General features: G+C 36.1%; 2 protein-coding genes across 5 annotated transcripts; both read left to right on the top strand.

The window, feature by feature from the left end:
- The first annotated feature begins 363 nt into the window (after positions 1 to 363).
- On the top strand, positions 364 to 5,360 carry LOC111380224 (E3 ubiquitin-protein ligase TRIM39-like). Of its 3 annotated transcripts, XM_023003723.1 has the most exons (4): positions 364 to 2,250; positions 3,384 to 3,651; positions 4,367 to 5,127; positions 5,232 to 5,360. In XM_023003723.1, the coding sequence occupies exon 1, from the start codon at positions 1,024 to 1,026 to the stop codon at positions 2,179 to 2,181; it is 1,158 nt and encodes a 385-aa protein (XP_022859491.1). In that variant the 5' UTR covers positions 364 to 1,023; the 3' UTR covers positions 2,182 to 2,250; positions 3,384 to 3,651; positions 4,367 to 5,127; positions 5,232 to 5,360. The 3 variants fall into 3 exon arrangements, with proteins under 3 accessions (XP_022859491.1, XP_022859490.1, XP_022859492.1); XM_023003722.1 differs by having other exon boundaries at positions 3,384 to 5,127; XM_023003724.1 differs by lacking the exon at positions 3,384 to 3,651.
- A 1,452-nt stretch (positions 5,361 to 6,812) lies between these two features.
- Positions 6,813 to 11,108, top strand: LOC111380211 (DNA-3-methyladenine glycosylase). Of its 2 annotated transcripts, none has more exons than XM_023003710.1 (7): positions 6,813 to 7,004; positions 7,085 to 7,313; positions 7,469 to 7,540; positions 8,794 to 8,917; positions 9,272 to 9,342; positions 10,676 to 10,733; positions 10,808 to 11,108. In XM_023003710.1, the coding sequence occupies exons 1-7, from the start codon at positions 6,865 to 6,867 to the stop codon at positions 10,969 to 10,971; spliced, it is 858 nt and encodes a 285-aa protein (XP_022859478.1). In that variant the 5' UTR covers positions 6,813 to 6,864; the 3' UTR covers positions 10,972 to 11,108. The 2 variants fall into 2 exon arrangements, with proteins under 2 accessions (XP_022859478.1, XP_022859477.1); XM_023003709.1 differs by having other exon boundaries at positions 6,813 to 6,948; positions 7,029 to 7,313.
- The last annotated feature ends 5,822 nt before the right edge of the window (positions 11,109 to 16,930 follow it).

Genomic DNA, 16,930 nt, shown 5'->3' on the forward strand with positions numbered 1-16,930 from the left:
GGTAGGGTGGGGGAGTGGGGTGGGTGAAGAAGGAGATGAATAGTATTTTTTTGTTTTTTTGTTTTAGTTATTTATTTTAATTGTTTTATTATAGGATTAAGTAACTTTTACTTTTTTTACCCTTTTCAATTAGTCAAAAATTGGTCAATGTTTAATTTTATTGGTCAACTAACGGTCAAACGGATGGTTTCCATCCATTTGAACTTCGGGTGCAGATTTTTGAAAGGTTTGGTACCTCCAGTGGCACAAACTAAAGATTTGGGCAAAATCTGCTAATAAACGAAATATTCGGTATCTCGGCTGCAATTTTCCCAAGTTTTATTTGGGCCAAATTTTCAAGGTAAAAGTAGTGTAGTGGGGTCCCATAGAGGGGTCGATGGCTTACTCCCGTGCTCTATTTTGCCACTAGCATGCCTCACCATCCTCAATTCCAATTCCAAGCCAAAAATGACGTCAAGATCCTAGTCGAGTATCCGATCCAAGAATATAACACCAGCACAACCATTTACTCTGAACCTGAATTCTAATGTGTCATCCAAAACTCATCTTTTCTCCAAGCGTTGGTCTTAGTTGCTTTTAAAGAGAACCCTTAAATTTGTGTCGTTTCTTAATGTGGAGTGTAAATTACTGCAATAATTCGTGTTTAGTTTTGGCCGGATGATTCTCTGGCAATGTTGTTAGTGATGAAAAGGTGCTTTTTCCCCCCTTCGGTTGACCTGTTTTGGGTTTTAATCTGTTTTTACAGATAAAGTTTGCATATTTGTTCAATTAAGCACATGAATTATGTGGATTTTTATGTTTCTGACCAGATCAAGATAGCGGTTTAATTCAATTCAGAAAACGAAAAACTGGGGCTAGGATTTCTCGACTTAATAAATTAGGGTTTTGTTGTCTGACTAAATTTACTTGGTTTCGACTCATTTTATATAGCAAAAAATCCTTGAGTCTGCGAGTTAGAAAGTAGAAGTTTAGATTGACCTGAACGGGAACACGGTTTTTTATTTTAGGGTTCGTTAATTTATAATGGCTGATGAGACTTCTGCTGCCATGAATCTTGATCTTAATTTGGGGCCTCTTGAAAATTGGGGCGATGCTAGCGAACCCGGCTCAGGATCTTATCCCAATTTTGCATTCGAAATAATTGGGGGGAATGGTTTACAACCTGGCGAGGGTAGTGTGGCTGCTGAGGAAAGAAACACCGAGGTGGCCAAAACTCGTGAGAATGGCAATGGATATTTGGAAGATGAAGCTTTGGGAAAGAAGGAAGATGTTGAAAAGAATAACGGTGTTGAAGGGAGCTTTTTTGATTGCAATATATGCTTGGAGTTGGCCAAGGATCCTGTTGTAACTTGCTGTGGTCACTTGTTTTGCTGGCCTTGTCTTTACCGGTGGTTACATCATCACTCAGCTGCTAAGGAGTGTCCTGTTTGTAAGGGAGAAGTTGCAGTGAAAAATGTTATCCCAATTAATGGCTCTGGATGTATTAGGCGGGAGCAAGAGGTGGATTCTAGTCTGAACAACATTCCTCTCAGGCCCCAAGCACTGCGGGTTGAGGGCTGGAGGCAAACTATTCAGAGGACTGCATCCATTAATCCGATGGAGGAAATGACAGAGCATCTTGGAAGTGCATTTGAGGTGAGTCCGGAATCTGTCCAGAATCAGTCTCGAAATTCCCGTGATCCACATGAATCACATGTGAGATTTAGCTCATATCTCAACCGGATTCTGACTTCTAGAGAATTGCTTAGGGAAAGGAGAGCTGTTGATAGGGTTGACTTACCAGAAAGCCGCCTCACTAACTATGAGTCAAGGGAAAGCCGTCTTTCATCATACTTGCGTCGTAGATCAAATTCAAATCAAGCTGCTACCTTGCCCAACCTCCCTTCTGGATTAAGCTCTGGTGAAAGTCAAGCTGCAGGGAGTATGGCTGAATATTCATATTTGGGAAACAATCCTATAGAAAGAAATCCTGAACAGCCTCTACCAGTTGATGATAGGGATTCTGCGTCAAGCATTGCTGCCGTTATACACTCAGAGAGCCAGACAGTTGATAATGCTGTTGAAATAGATTCCAGAGTATTGCTTTCTACTTCATCTTCCAGTAGAAGAAATGATGCATCAAGAACTTCTGATGTGGATAGTGGAGATTCACGCGCACGAAGGAGGAGAAGGCTGAACTGATTTGACATGTGATTTGCTGTTAAGAGTTCAGAACACAGTGGGATTCAAATATTTACAAGCACTTTATTGGTACAAATTATCTTTATACCTGGGCGTTAGTTCCAAGAAAATTTCAGTACTACAGTTAGTGATATGTGAAAACCGTTTTGTGTTGCTTAAAATTCAATCTATGTGGCATACGAAATTTTCAAGATTTGACCAAGGCTGGTTTAGTGGTTTCACCCTTAAATAACCTTGAAAATTTTAGTCATATTTGTACATCTGCTTCTAGTACCCTTGATGATCCTTGAGATTTTGTTGACTATATTTAATTTTCTGGATGAAAACTACTGCATAATATAAAAATTCTATAAAATTGTGCTTTTGCTTTAAAATTTCAATACTAGCGTCCACATGGTGTGATTGGATAAGCATATTCTTATTTATATGCTTACTTTTGTGGCTTGCGCTCAAACATGTTTATTCAGGTTTTTCTGAAAACAGAATTGTAGAGTAATCAAATTAATGGCTGAATTTTCTTGCGACCTGCATGTTCACTATACTACCCAAGTGGATTTTCTATCAGCGCTGTTAATAAGGTTACTTCCCCCTTGGCATTTGTTGTGATAATGTGATAATAAAGAGGAGAGCAAGCTGCTATCAAATGAACCTGAACCTCGAAAAGAAGAAAAAATGATGGAAGGAAGAAATAGAAAGAAAGAATCCTCAACTGATTAAAATCCAGGTTTTGGAGAAGGGGTAGCTGACAATGACATGATGGTATTTCTCTTGTTTGGGGAAATACGAAGTGTAGAACTGCATTCTGAATTACTCGTTCTGACTTTGCTGACATATTGACGGTTTTATTATAATTAACAAACAATTGGTTCTTTGAACAAGTGGTTGTGCCATTTGCCATTTTTTCTTTTCTTGTATAAAACTCATGGCTTTGCTTGTATGTGTTTAACATCTATTCCCGTTGCAGCTTCCTAAGATTTAAATCTTGCTTATATCTGGATTAGCTTTTAGATGTGCTACTTTTCCCAACTTTCATAAAATGAATTTCCTAAAGCGTACTGTTACCACTAGAATAAATAATTTCATGGATCTGTATTCTATAAGTTTGAAACTTTATGCATCTCATGGGGTCACTCTTTTTGGGCAGAGTATCACAGTTTCGCGTCAACAGCTGATATATAAAATTTTCTTTCATTACAATGCAGCTCTAGAAAGAACCATGTTGTTTTTGTTATTTTCCTTGGGAGAACATCTACTGGCTACTGCTTTTCCCACACAAGCAGTTTTTAATCTCTCTGTTCATCGTATTTGACTGGCTCATGGGTAAATTGTTAGTCAGGAATACCGGAACAAGAGGAAATTTTGGTCAAGTTATGAATACTGAATGTACTTTACCGGAACAAGAGGAAATTTTGGTCAAGTTTATGAATACTGAATGTACTTACGAAGCACTTAATTTATGCGGAATCCGAGGTTAGATATGGACGTCTTAATCATTCAGGAATTCTCTTTTCTAAGCTGTTTCTTCTCTTATATTCTTTTTCTGGAGGTCCATCTATTTTTGAGCATGTACCACATTTACGTGCATCTCTATATGCTTGTTCGAACTTGTATGTGTTGAAGTTTGTTGTTTACCATCATTATATAGTTTCTTCATCTGGTTCTCTATTGTTTAATGCTAATGTCTCTTTTCGTTTGTCACCAACTATCAGACTCATATGTCATACGTGACAATTAATGTTGAAACTTACTAAACTTGCAGATTTCATAAGAAAATAGATAACTGGGTTCTGACCTAATTGGGCACAAACTGAAAAATCATATGAAAATACATTAGTAACATTATTAATTAAAAGTATAAATAATATTCTCATAATTTGTGGCTCTGGGAATTAGACACCATTGTTTGGACAAAATCAATCCACTGTCACGTGTAAAAACCTTTCGTATGTTTATATAAATTCACGTGCAATTTGTCAACCATGGATTATTAGGCAAATCATTTTATTAGAAGCACTATTGCCAGGTAAAGCTATTGAAAAATCAAGATTTGAATAATGGGTTTCTTTTAAATTTCTCAGGGTCTCTTCCTTTAATCTATTGGCTATAGCCATTTCCTACAATACTCTCCTTTTCTTTTCTCTTTTTTCATCTAATTTCTCTTTTATGGAGTTGGCTTTGATCTCAGGTGACACACGAAAGCCATTCGGGTTTTGCATGGCTTTAGGGAAGTTTAGTTACTACTGAAGGTGAAAGCAGAAGCGAAGAAACCATAGAAAATGAAAGAGGGAGAAGAGGTCTGTCTGATCCACCAGTCCAGTTTCATCTTTTTCCTTTCCCTCCATTGTTTTGCAGGCTCACATAAAATTGTTGCATGAACAAGAGTTTAGATTTTTATTTTCTATTTTTATTTAATACTGTTTAGTTTAGTCTTGAACATGAAGTTTAAGTTTAAATCATAAGCATTGTTTGAGTTTGTAACAGTAGTTCCTGAAAGGGGAAAAGGGCTGCAGGATGTGAACTGGGGACTTGCTGGGATGGAGTCTTGTTGATGCAGATAAATGGGGTTCTACAAGGGCAAGTGATGAGCAAGAGAATGGCAAAACCCTTAAAAAAAAAGCATGCTTTTCTTGAAGAAAGCTTCAAAGGACACATCATCCTCAATCCTGTAAGTCACATAATGCAAATACATGTATGTTTGTGCGGGTACATTTCTTGCATGTTTGGTCAAGAAGATTGGAGGAGAAGTGTTCATTATATTGTCCACTGTGTGTACCAAAAGTGCAATTCAGATAATGACTTGTATTCCATATGTCATGGATTACACTAGCTTTTACTAATATTATCCTAATTCATATGCTCTAACAAAAGATAAGATTGCTCTTGTAAAGCTGTTGCGCATCTTCATCTTCGCCAAGTGGAAGTTTTGTTCCAGAACCGAAGAGCTAGGTACATAATTCTGCTCGGAAAAACACATTAGTTATGTGACATTTGTTGATTCATGAGAGAGTGCAATATTGGAACAATTATTCAGTGTATATATGATTACGCAGGACAAAGTTGAAGCAGACAGAGGTAAGTTATGCGCATCTAAAGAAATGGTGTGAAAATAGGAGGTTGCAAAAGGAGTTTCAAGAATTAAGAGGGTTGAAGGTTTCCCAACCTTTCCATGTGCAGTTTCCTACTACTACCCTTTCAATGGGTCCCTCTTGTGAATGTGTTGCCATAGCCATTGCCACCGCCAACGCTGCCCGTCACAGTTGCAGGCAGCGGTGGCTGATACTATTATCAGAAATCTCTCTATGCACGCACTGTTTTCATTTTCACCTGCACAAACGACTGCTTCTTCCGAGTTTGGACTTACGATCAAAATGTAGTATTTTATTTACTTGTACATGTAGGAGTTTTGATTCCCATCTATTTGTAATCTCGACAAATTAGATTAACAAGATTTTATCCAATTATGAATTTTGCGGTTTGACCATATCAAACTAAATCCTAATCCTTCCTAGGCTGGATGCACTCAACCAAGCTGGGACGGCTATCGTTCTAATTTTTTCCAATTATGATGCATTGCAAGCATTTTTAAAATTTAGCTCTGTATCACCTCACTCAATTCTCCAATGAGTTATTATTATTTTGAATTAGCTCTTTTATAACCTCGCTCAATTCTCTAATGAGTTTATTTTTTGTCAATTATGAAGCGTAGCAAATATTTTTAAAATTAGTTCTTTATAATCTCACTCAGCTTGTGTTTGCTGCACATTTTTTCAAAATGAAAATGAGTTTTCCAACCGTGTGCACGTTTTTCTAAGCAAATGTGAGATGCAAGTCAAAAAAATCATGTCAGGTGGGTAGTGAGTCCAGAAATGACTCTATTTCTTTTGATAGTGAAGAAAAAGATGGAAAACAAACAGGGGCTCAATTCTCCAACAAAAACTCGAGCCTAGGCGCTGCAAGATAGAAAAGAATGTGGCCAACTTATATATTTAAAAAAAAATAAAGAAGGAATTTGTTCTTGACCGTGTGTAATTAGTTCATTAAGAGTCTGTTTGGGAGTGATTTTGAGAATTGATTTTTTGATCGTTAAGAGAAAAGTGGGATATCCAGTTGTGAGAGAAGAAGTCAAATATAACGATTGGAATAATCAAATAACAGTAAAAAAATGAGTGAAAAAAACAGGCCCGAACATTCTCTAAGACCCGCCGAAAGCCCTTCATTCGTCTCTGTATGAAAAATGAGTTTTCCAACCGTGTGAACGTTTTTCTAAGCAAATGTGAGATGCAAGTCAAAGAAATCATGTCAGGTGGGTAGTGAGTCCAGAAATGACTCTATTTCTTTTGATAGTGAAGAAAAAGATGGAAAACAAACAGGGGCTCAATTCTCCAACAAAAACTCGAGCCTAGGCGCTGCAAGATAGAAAAGAATGTGGCCAACTTATATATTTAAAAAAAAATAAAGAAGGAATTTGTTCTTGACGGTGTGTAATTAGTTCATTAAGAGTCTGTTTGGGAGTGATTTTGAGAATTAATTTTTTGATCGTTAGGAGAAAAGTGGGATATCCAATTGTGAGAGAAGAAGTCAAATATAACGATTGGAATAATAAAATAACAGTAAAAAAATGAGTGAAAAAAACAGGCCCGAACATTCTCTAAGACCCGCCGAAAGCCCTTCATTCGTCTCTGTATGCTTCAGCTTCAGATTACGAGTCTCCTGCTTTTTAATCACAAGTTTTGTTGTTTTTCTTCGTCACTCCGCCGAATGAACAAGGGGAAGACCCCTCAACGTCTCAACAAGTTAACACACCTATCAAATCCCACAAAAACCATCCACTCCGCCGAATGAACAAGGGGAAGACCCCTCAACGTCTCAACAAGTTAACACACCTATCAAATCCCACAAAAACCATCGAAAATTCCATTAAAGTCAAACGGAAACCAAAACGAAAGAATAATTCAAAGTTTCAAGCAAATGGAGGAATGATACCTCCAGCATCGCAATCCCCATCGTCTTTATGCTACGACAAATGGGCAATCTTGGGTCCTGATTTCTACCAAATTGATGCCCTTGAACTTGCCCCACGTTTGCTGGGCAAGTTTCTCAAGAAAGATGACGTTGTACTTCAGATAACCGAGGTGATATTCTACTTTTTAATTTTTCCCTTCTTAAACGAGTTGTTAGATTAAACTATTTATGTATATATGTGCGTAAATTGGGTGTTAAATTGATTTAGGATAAATGTGATAGTATATACAATCTATATGGGTTAATGACTTAATGTATACAATAGGTGGAAGCTTATAGGCCCAATGATTCAGCTTGCCACGCCCGATTTGGTATTACATCAAGGACTGCCCCTGTTGTAAGATGATATTCCTCTTATTTCCATTCTGCTTTACTTTTTTTTCTTCGTTTACTTAGATATATAATTAGGGGAAGACAGTTTGGGCTAATTTTGAAAATGGCGTACTACATCATTAGTTTTTATATAGTCAATGGCTACAGATGGTGGGACCCTAGGGATGCTACTTCGGTTTCTTACAAAGGCCCGTTGATAAGACCTAAATGCTTAAGCTATGTGTAAACAAATGAAGTTCTGTAGAAGAGTTCAGATTTTCTGATGGAGAAAAGGTAAAGATTGTATGAGTACTGGTCGCTGTTCTTTTTTTTTTGAACGGTGACATTCTCAAAATCGGCAGTGAGGTGATAAATTAAAGGGAAGGTACCCAAATGTGCAGTCAAATTGAGCCAAATTTCGTTTCAAGTGCATATTCTGGCAGAACGGAATAGGAAAAGGAAAGCAATAATTCCAAATGCCTCAGCTCAACATTGTTTTAGATTGCTAATTGTTTCACTGTGTAGGGTATTTTGATTTGTATTAGGAGTAGTGCCACTTCCATGGCCACAGAGTCCATGAGCTGAACAATGCTAAACAGCTGTCGATTAAGTTGGAAATAAGTTATAGCTGAAGCTTTTTATTTTGGGTTCCTCATCTTTATGTCGTCTTTGAACATTGTTTTGTGAATTTCAATCATGATCAATGTTGTCACTTGATTTTCTACAGAACATGTCTATGAGACTAAAATATCCTCGCCTGCCCTTTTTGCATTCCTAAATTATTTTTGTTGTTTAACAATAAGTTTCACTTCTAATGTCTCCCTTTGAGTCCCCAAACTCTATTTTTATATGCAGTGTCAACCAGTTATATTTAATAGGATTGTGGATCATCTGATAGCACTTCTGGTCCTGAGTGATGCATGGCACAGAGAACACTGTAAATATGTAAATGCAATACTGTCCTTGTCTTTTGTGTTTTTTTTTTTTTTTTTTATTGGTAATAATGGTTGCAGAAATAGAGAAATTCAATTGAAATTAAAATATATCAGAAGCTTTTATTTAAGGCCTTAAAGGTCACTATTCATTGTTGTGTGCGTATGCCGCATTGTTAATTCAAGACATGAGAATTCAGGACAGTATTAGCCCTGAGAAGTATTTGATACAACAATATTAGAAATAACTTAAATTCTTTGACATACAAGAGGTTGATTATTGCATTGCATATTGAACCATACATGGCAAATTTTCAAAATATCTCCTAATTCTTTACTGTAATAGTTTGGACCAGGAGGACACACATACATTTATCTTTGCTATGGTCTCCATACCATGCTTAATGTTGTGGCAGATAAGGAAGGGGTTGGAGCTGCTGTCCTCATTCGTTCATGTGCTCCTGTTAGTGGTAATTTTGGATAAGCAATTCAGTCAATTCTTATCATATATTTATTTTTACTCCTATGCATCCTTTTGCCTATGCTGCTTCATCTTTGTCCCTGAATTGACGCATCATGGCAGTCAATGCCATGAACGTCGGGCATCCTATATTCAATGACTTTCTAACTAATATGAGCAACTATTTCATGGATCTCATTTGTGGTAAGTATCAGTATTTTAGTGTTTTATAAAATCTTAACTGATGTTGGTTCTCCTTGGAAAAAGTTCCTGGTCCACAACTGCAAGTTTTCATTATTTCCAGAGTTTATTTTGATCAAATTGCGTGGTTAAAGTTTCACTACTGGATTTCTTTCTATTCAAGGATTGGAAACAATTCAGCAGCGTCGTGGTTTAAAAACGGAGAAGCCGGTTCTCCTAACAGGGCCTGGAAAGGTGAATTATGACCTTATCTGCATATGTGTTCGCTTCTTGATTTGGGCACACAATATTTTGTCTTCAACCAAGCAGCAAATTGTATAATTGATTTGTGATTATTGAGGCATCATTCCTATACTTCATTCTTTTTCTAACAGTCACTCTTGCTGCATCTATCAGTAATCATGCAATGGACCATCGGTAACATATAAATATTTGCGGAAGTCGCTGGTTTTCTTCTTGAGTTTTAGGGAGATGCAACTACTTAGCACAAAAGCTATAGCTGATGTGGACGTGCAATCCACCATATATCACCCAGAAGCATGCCCAGGAATCCACCCCAAGCCTGCTCCATTTGGGCCTAAAAGCACTATTGAGCCATTCCCATATAGTGACAATAGGCCCACTCCCGTTTCAAGTATCCAGGAGCATTATAAACCCACTCCATGTAAATGCTCCAGCATTAACTCGAACACAGGACCTCCACCTGCAACCATTTTGCCCAAAAGCTATAGATGTTGGGAGATGCAATCCTCCCTATATATATCCTAGAATTAGGCATAAGGATCCACCCAAGCCCACTTGTTTGTGCCTCAATTCGAAGAACACCTTAGGAAGGCACTATTGGACCATTCCCATATAGCGACAATAGGCCCACCAGTTTCAAGCATACTCTTGCATTGAGTTACATTTACCAGATAAGGATCTTTCATCAGGACTACACTTGTGATTAAAAGAGTCCTCGAATCATTTGTAACAGCTGATCAAGAAACAAAACTTATCAGTGCCTTCCTCCGTGTTCTAGTCAACTATCATTATTGATGTACATGCAACTGAATGTATTCTTCCCTGTAACATACTATGTTGAGGATTATTTTCTCCCTACAGATTATCATGGTCAAAGGCAGTAAAATTTGTGTTGATTTATGCCAGCCAGTAAAAGTGGATTTAATGATTGCTTTCTAAAGTATTTAACTGAAGAAAATCCAGTCACCTGAGATGCTACTTATTTTGTATCCCTTCTATCTGAGGTGACAGTTACCATTATCACATTCTTTTTGGCGGTTCTTTAGTCCTTTCACCATAGTTCTGGTCCTCGATCTGTTTTAGCTGCTCCTATTTGAGCATTATCATTAGCAGTACATGTATAATATTACTACATTATTTTGGTGGGGGTACTATGATTCTTTTATTTCTCACTGGGAGGCATTAATTGCGTGCGTACAAAATTTTTTCACATCTTTATGCAAGAATACTTCGAAAAAGGCCTTGGGTATGTTCAGGAAGTAGTAATTTTGTAAAAATGTAATCTATGCTTGCTTTTATTTGACTATTTCACTTCCTTTTCTAGGTTGGACAAGCATTAGGAATTTCGACCGAGTGGTCTAACCATCCTCTTTTTACACTTGGTAAGCTATCTGTAATTTCTTTCCGGGCTAGTATGCATTAAGTAATTCTGACTGACTGAGAGAGATTGGCTTAGGTGGCTTGGAACTCTTAGATGGACCAGAGCCAGAAAAGATACTAGTTGGTCCAAGAGTCGGAATAGAGTACGCATTACCCGAGCATGTCACTGCATTGTGGAGATTCGCAATGGCCGGAACTCCATGGATAAGTGCTCCTAAAAACACTCTCAGAGCTCCGTAACTTGGTATTTAGATATTTGCTAAATATACTCGATCACAACTTCTCTTAATATGTAATTTGGTACTTTTTTTTATCATCTATCAACCTGCAGGGCTGTAAACATTCTCTAAGTTGTAAAGGTCACAATTTTTGAAGAATAATAGGATTTCAATGCTAAAAAAGTAAAAAATTGGGAGTCATTGCTACGGAAAACTAAAAGTTGAGGTCCTACAATATATTTTTTTATAAATGATTTTATTTGAATTGTGGAACTTATATACAAACAAGTAGAACGATCACAATTAAGGAGCAACAAATCCTTTTGTTTTGATTCATTTAATGCACTTTGATTGATTTTTATTTTTTCTAGTCAAACTTACTTTTTATTCACATATTTTGTAGGATCCTCGAGTTCTACCAGTCTATCCATTACTCATTTTTGCTTACAATTCAAATCGATTATACCTGCCAAACATGCGTTAAATCAGATTAGTGTTAGTCTTGACATTGAATGCATAATCTTTGTAAGATGTGAGAATAATTGCTAAGTAATAATTTTATTTAAGATGCTTGATATGTGTGTAGTTATTCAATCACCGCCATTGTAAAAACAAGAAAAAATATGAGCCAAAAGTGCCAGCAAAAGTGCACACTCCATTCCCAGATAATACAGAAGGCAATTCTTTTTGCAAATTGCAAGATCACGGCCATTAATATACAGTATTGTTCTGCATCTTTGCAATGCATCCACTTCAACTGCTACAAATGCAACTGAAAATATGAGAAAGAAGTTTATAATTTCTTTTTAATTATAATTGATTGGTCACATTTGGTACGTAATATTGCAAAGGAAAGACAAACCTGAAAGGACGAAGAGAAGAACCCACACAAAAGAACACGACGACTTAGTCATCTTTCACACAAGTCGTCTAATTCATGAACTCTTGCAATTGTTTCTTTGTTGGATTATTGATGTTGTTTGGGTGGTACCTATAGTTTGGAAACTGCTTCTCAAATTAATGAAATTTTACTGTGATTCCATTAAATCACAATATACAATAAAGAAATTACTAAAAAATAACTGATTGTTAATTCAAATTTACCATTTTTGAGATACTATATATAACTTATTCAAAAAATCTGAAGAAAATTTCTGAAATTGATGAAATTTAATAACAATATATTAAGTTATAAAAAAACAAAAAAATTAATGATTGATGACTCAGATTTGCTGAACTAGCACATCTCATATACTCTATCCCTTATACAATTTAGTGACTAACTTAAAATTGATGGTTGGTAACCCAAATTTATTGAATTTCCTAATAGGGGTGAACAAAAAACAGTCAACCATCAAATAAAATCGAAAATGAGATTTTGCAGCAGTTGGTGGACTTGTCAACATTTCGATTCAAAAACAAATCAAATGGTTTAGAAACAGTTCGATGTAAGTTTCAAAAGTTCAAAATTGCTTGAACCAAATCGAACTATTCATCGAATTTATATATTAAAAAATACTTGTTTATCTAAAATATATGATTTATTAGTTCAATTTATATTTCAACGAACTTACTTGCTAGTTGATTGCTCTTGGTTCTTTAGAAAACGTAATCATTTATGATAATGTTTTTCTTATCTATTTCAAAAAGAACGAATTTTGAATGCTAAAATTTTATGATTGAACTTGTATTATTATTATTATTATGCTTTAAGCTTGTATTGAAAGTTCAAACAACTATATACATACTGTAACGTTTATAATTAGAACTGGGACGACTTCTAAATTTTAATTTAATCAGAAAATTGATGCCCAATCTAATTTGAATAAATGTTCAAAAAAGAGTAACATCTTTTAAAAAAGGACATCAAAATTACCAAAGGTGGACAATAACTGTATAATTCGCTTGTAGTGGGCACTTCTGATAAAATGTTGTATGAGAGCACCGTAAATGTTCCTACAGATGAAATACGACCATCCATATCTAAATGAGCTGGCGCATCAATGCCACTCACTGGAATCAAGCGACGGTAACTGGGAGATGGAGCTGGAATCACACGGGAAGTCATTATTGTACTTGAAAATGCCAGAGCTGATTTTGTCTCAGACACTCAAACCTAAGAGCATGGCCAATATCATCAGCTGTTGGTGTATATGTCTTCGAGCGTCCGACTTCAAACAGTGTTTCACCACCAGTACTTTGAATAGCAGCAGGATACAAAATTGTGTCATTCCCCAAGGTGGAACTTGATTGCAATGCAGATAAGCTCATACTATCCACGTCAGTTCCTGTATTACCTTGACCATTAAAGTGTGCAAATGTTTCTTCCTCCTCATCTCCATTTTCATTTGCAGCACGCTCATGAAGGAGACGATGATGTTGCCATGCATCTGAAAAACACTTGGACGAGCAATGGTAACTTTTAGAAACCAGTATTTTGGCTTTAACACATCCAATACATTGTAATGTAGCTTGCTCCAATGGGTGTACACTACATTTAGCGATAGAATTTACTTTGGAGCTAAATATTTAGTGGCTAGAGTGTCGAACAGAGAAATGAAATAGCAATTATCCATTTCTAGTAAACGTCGGACATCATAAGAGCATTTTCAAGTAACTCAATATTTTTAAAGAGCATAATACAGAGCACTTATAAATTTAGAGAGAGAAATTTTTTAAGTATTTCAAAAGGGTTTTTATCTTTAACACTTAATTTTACTACTCTCAAAAATATTTATTGTTTTTCCCTATTTTTCATTTTTACTAGCTTTCCTCCAAATTATTATAATACTTTTCTCCATAAAAAATGNAATATTTATTTTAGTCAAGGAAGCCCAAGAGCCCCAATCAAGACATTTTAATATCTGCGTGGGGAGTGACTCGAACCCCTGACATCCCACACAAATGTTACGTTTCCCACCACTTTGGCACTTTATCTAATTTGATTATTTCTTTCACATTTTATATTTATACCACAAATATATAATGTAGATTCTCCAAATTTCAATTGCTATCCAATTTTCTTTCAATGGCCACTTTAATCCACTTACTTTAAATATTGCCATTTTCACCCAATTTTCTCTTCTTTCCTTCACTTCCTTTTAATCCATGAAAATTCACCTATTAAATATAAGACACAACAATTTAGAATATATTTTGCTAAAAGACTATCAAATATCGTTAATTTAGAACCCCGATTAAGTGTATAAAATACACTTATAAAACCCTTAACCCATTATCGCAGGGTATGCTTTTCCAACTGAAGTCTGAATACCCAGTCTGATATCATGATTTTCGTCTTTGTATCTCGCTATAATCTACAGGATTAGAATTAACCGCATATGACTTTCCACCATCTCCCCTCATTGCCCAACGTGAATTCTCGAGTAATAAAAAATGATGTTCTAAATGTTCTTGGCTGTCTTACTTAAATCACGAACTAATCATACAAAGTTAACTGAGTTCCAAGAAATTAGCAACAAAAAAATAATATGCAAAGACTGATGCTTTAAAGCCCGTCCAACGTGTACACAGCAAAACAAGACTCCGCAATCAAATGGAAATACCTCTAAGCATTCGATTAAGAAGTAAAATTTACGATGAGAAAAAAATTAAAAGAAAATAACCATCTGTATTTCAAGAAGTGGCCATCAAGGGGATTGGACTCGTTTACATCCTCAGTGATGACAGAATTGTCGGACCGCTTCAAGAGCACGTACGGCGTTAGCTCGCATCCTATATCGGAATGTCCGATGGAAGGTGCAACCGAAGCACACTCAACATTTTGTACAAAGCTCTCTAGACTTCAATGGTACAAACTCTTCTCCTGCCACCGTTCCTTCAAACCCTGCCCCAAAGAAAGCAAAAACCAAATATTCAAGCACCAAAAGCTGGCAGACTTGTGGCTTATCCGCCATCACCTGTCTCCAGCGCCAAACGGCAGACTTGCACTCTGCCTCTCTCTATTAAAACCCTAAATAATAAAATTCAGAATAATTTTAAACAAATATAGCCTACTGAAGATCTACAGAACTGAGGGAAATTGAATCGAGATGTAAATAATAAGTAATTCAGCGGGAATTGATAGATTGGCGTATGTGTTGCATGTAAATTTTGCAAGAACTAAAAGAAAGAATCGATTGATCAATTTTAAGTGTTTTACAAAGAGAGGGCGGGAGATGTGTCCGCGTGCGACTTATTTCATTAATCTATTATTTCCTATATATAATTTTTTTTTAAATATCCTTTATTTTTTCTCCAGCTTTAACTATTTTTTATTCTCTTAAAAACTTTAAAGTAGTGCATTGAAGATAAATTATAAGGCAGAGTTTCTCGCTGAAAGATAATTTTTCTAACGGGAGGTCTTCGGCCATTGATGAAACTTTTCGTTGTTATTATTTAGCTATAGATTTATGCAATATTTAAGTAACTTCATTAATATTTTTTTTTCCCATTTATTCTGTAAATTTATCAAATGACGGTTTTTGTACAATGACAACGAGAATTGACTATTAGAAAATGTTAAATCGAACCACAAAGTATAATAACTATTATTTGCAAAACTTGCCCCCAGGGCACATCTCCAAGTGGTAAAAGAGGAGGGTGGAGAAATTCAGCTTTGCTTAAGGCTGTTGCATCAAGGGTTCGAATCCTGAAATATGGATTTGGCTTTTGGGTAAGTGCAAGTGTACAAGCAGTCTTCCACCTTGTACCCTTGGAGGCATAACCTGCGATTTACCTCCCTCATGATGCTTCAGGGCAGGAGTGGTGGGGGACCCTTAAGATTAGGGTTTAACCTTTTTTTATTATTTGCAAAACTTGAATTGATTTATGGAGAAAAGGAACCCAGAGGATGGAATTGCTTTTAACAGAATCAAACAAACAAAATAGATGGAAGGTAATTTCAGTAAAGAAGTGCCTCAACATACATTGCAAAACGAAACGGGAAAACTATATCAAGGGCACAAGGTGTTCATTATAAAAATAGACAGACAAGAAATAGCCCAAAATGAAAGCCTAACTCAATAGCCACCCTTAAGATCATTAACTACATCATATGGAATAGGTGTTACGGTTTCCAAAGTAGCACCTTCAACCATGAAGCCCGGTTTTGGTCCTCTAGGTTGCCTTTTGGTGCTTATAACCTCTCCACGAGCCTTTGCCTCAGCCTTCAACTGATCATTCCTCTTGATTCTCTGCAGGAATTCCTCGTGGCACCTACTAGGCTGAACATGCTCGACGCGCACATGTATTCTCTTATTGATTATCCTATTACCCACCTGAATTCATTTACAAGCACAACTTTATATTCTATAGTCTAAATGGTATGGTATAACAACAACAAATCGAAATAGGTGGTCTGAAACTGATATGCATGTGAATACATCACAAATAAAACAAAGAAATAGGGCAACGCCAACGGGTACAAACTACAACCCCAGGAGCAATTGCATACAGTACATTTAACAACTTGTAAAGCAAAAATCGACATTGAGCTGGACATAAATTACACTGGTCATTCTATGAAAAAGCTAAATAGGTAAGCAAAATCAAAGTTCCTTTTTTGGTTAATTTGCTTAGCCCTTGTTTGGCTACAGTTTATAAGCTCTTTATAATTGGTCAAACCACTTTTTATCCACTTGTGGATAGTACCCACAAATAAGACCCATACATCCACCACTAATTTCGATCTCTATTTATAATTCAAACCAATTCTAAACAACTCCCAAACATGGTTTTAATTAACAAAATAATGGAATGGTTGATATCAGAAATAACTGATGCAGATGCATTATACTGGAGGTATGAAAATGTTAATACCAAATAAAAAAGAAGTGGACTATGCAGCTACACATAGGTAAATGGAAAATTCTTACAGATAACGGATGCATCTATCTAAGAATGCAATGAACACTGTCAATGAATTACTTATAAGATTAACGACGCAATAATATCAGCCAAATTATGTTTATATACTAAAC

The sequence above is a fragment of the Olea europaea genome, unplaced genomic scaffold, assembly GCF_002742605.1.
Source record: "Olea europaea var. sylvestris unplaced genomic scaffold, O_europaea_v1 scaffold2107, whole genome shotgun sequence".
Lineage (NCBI taxonomy): Eukaryota > Viridiplantae > Streptophyta > Magnoliopsida > Lamiales > Oleaceae > Olea > Olea europaea.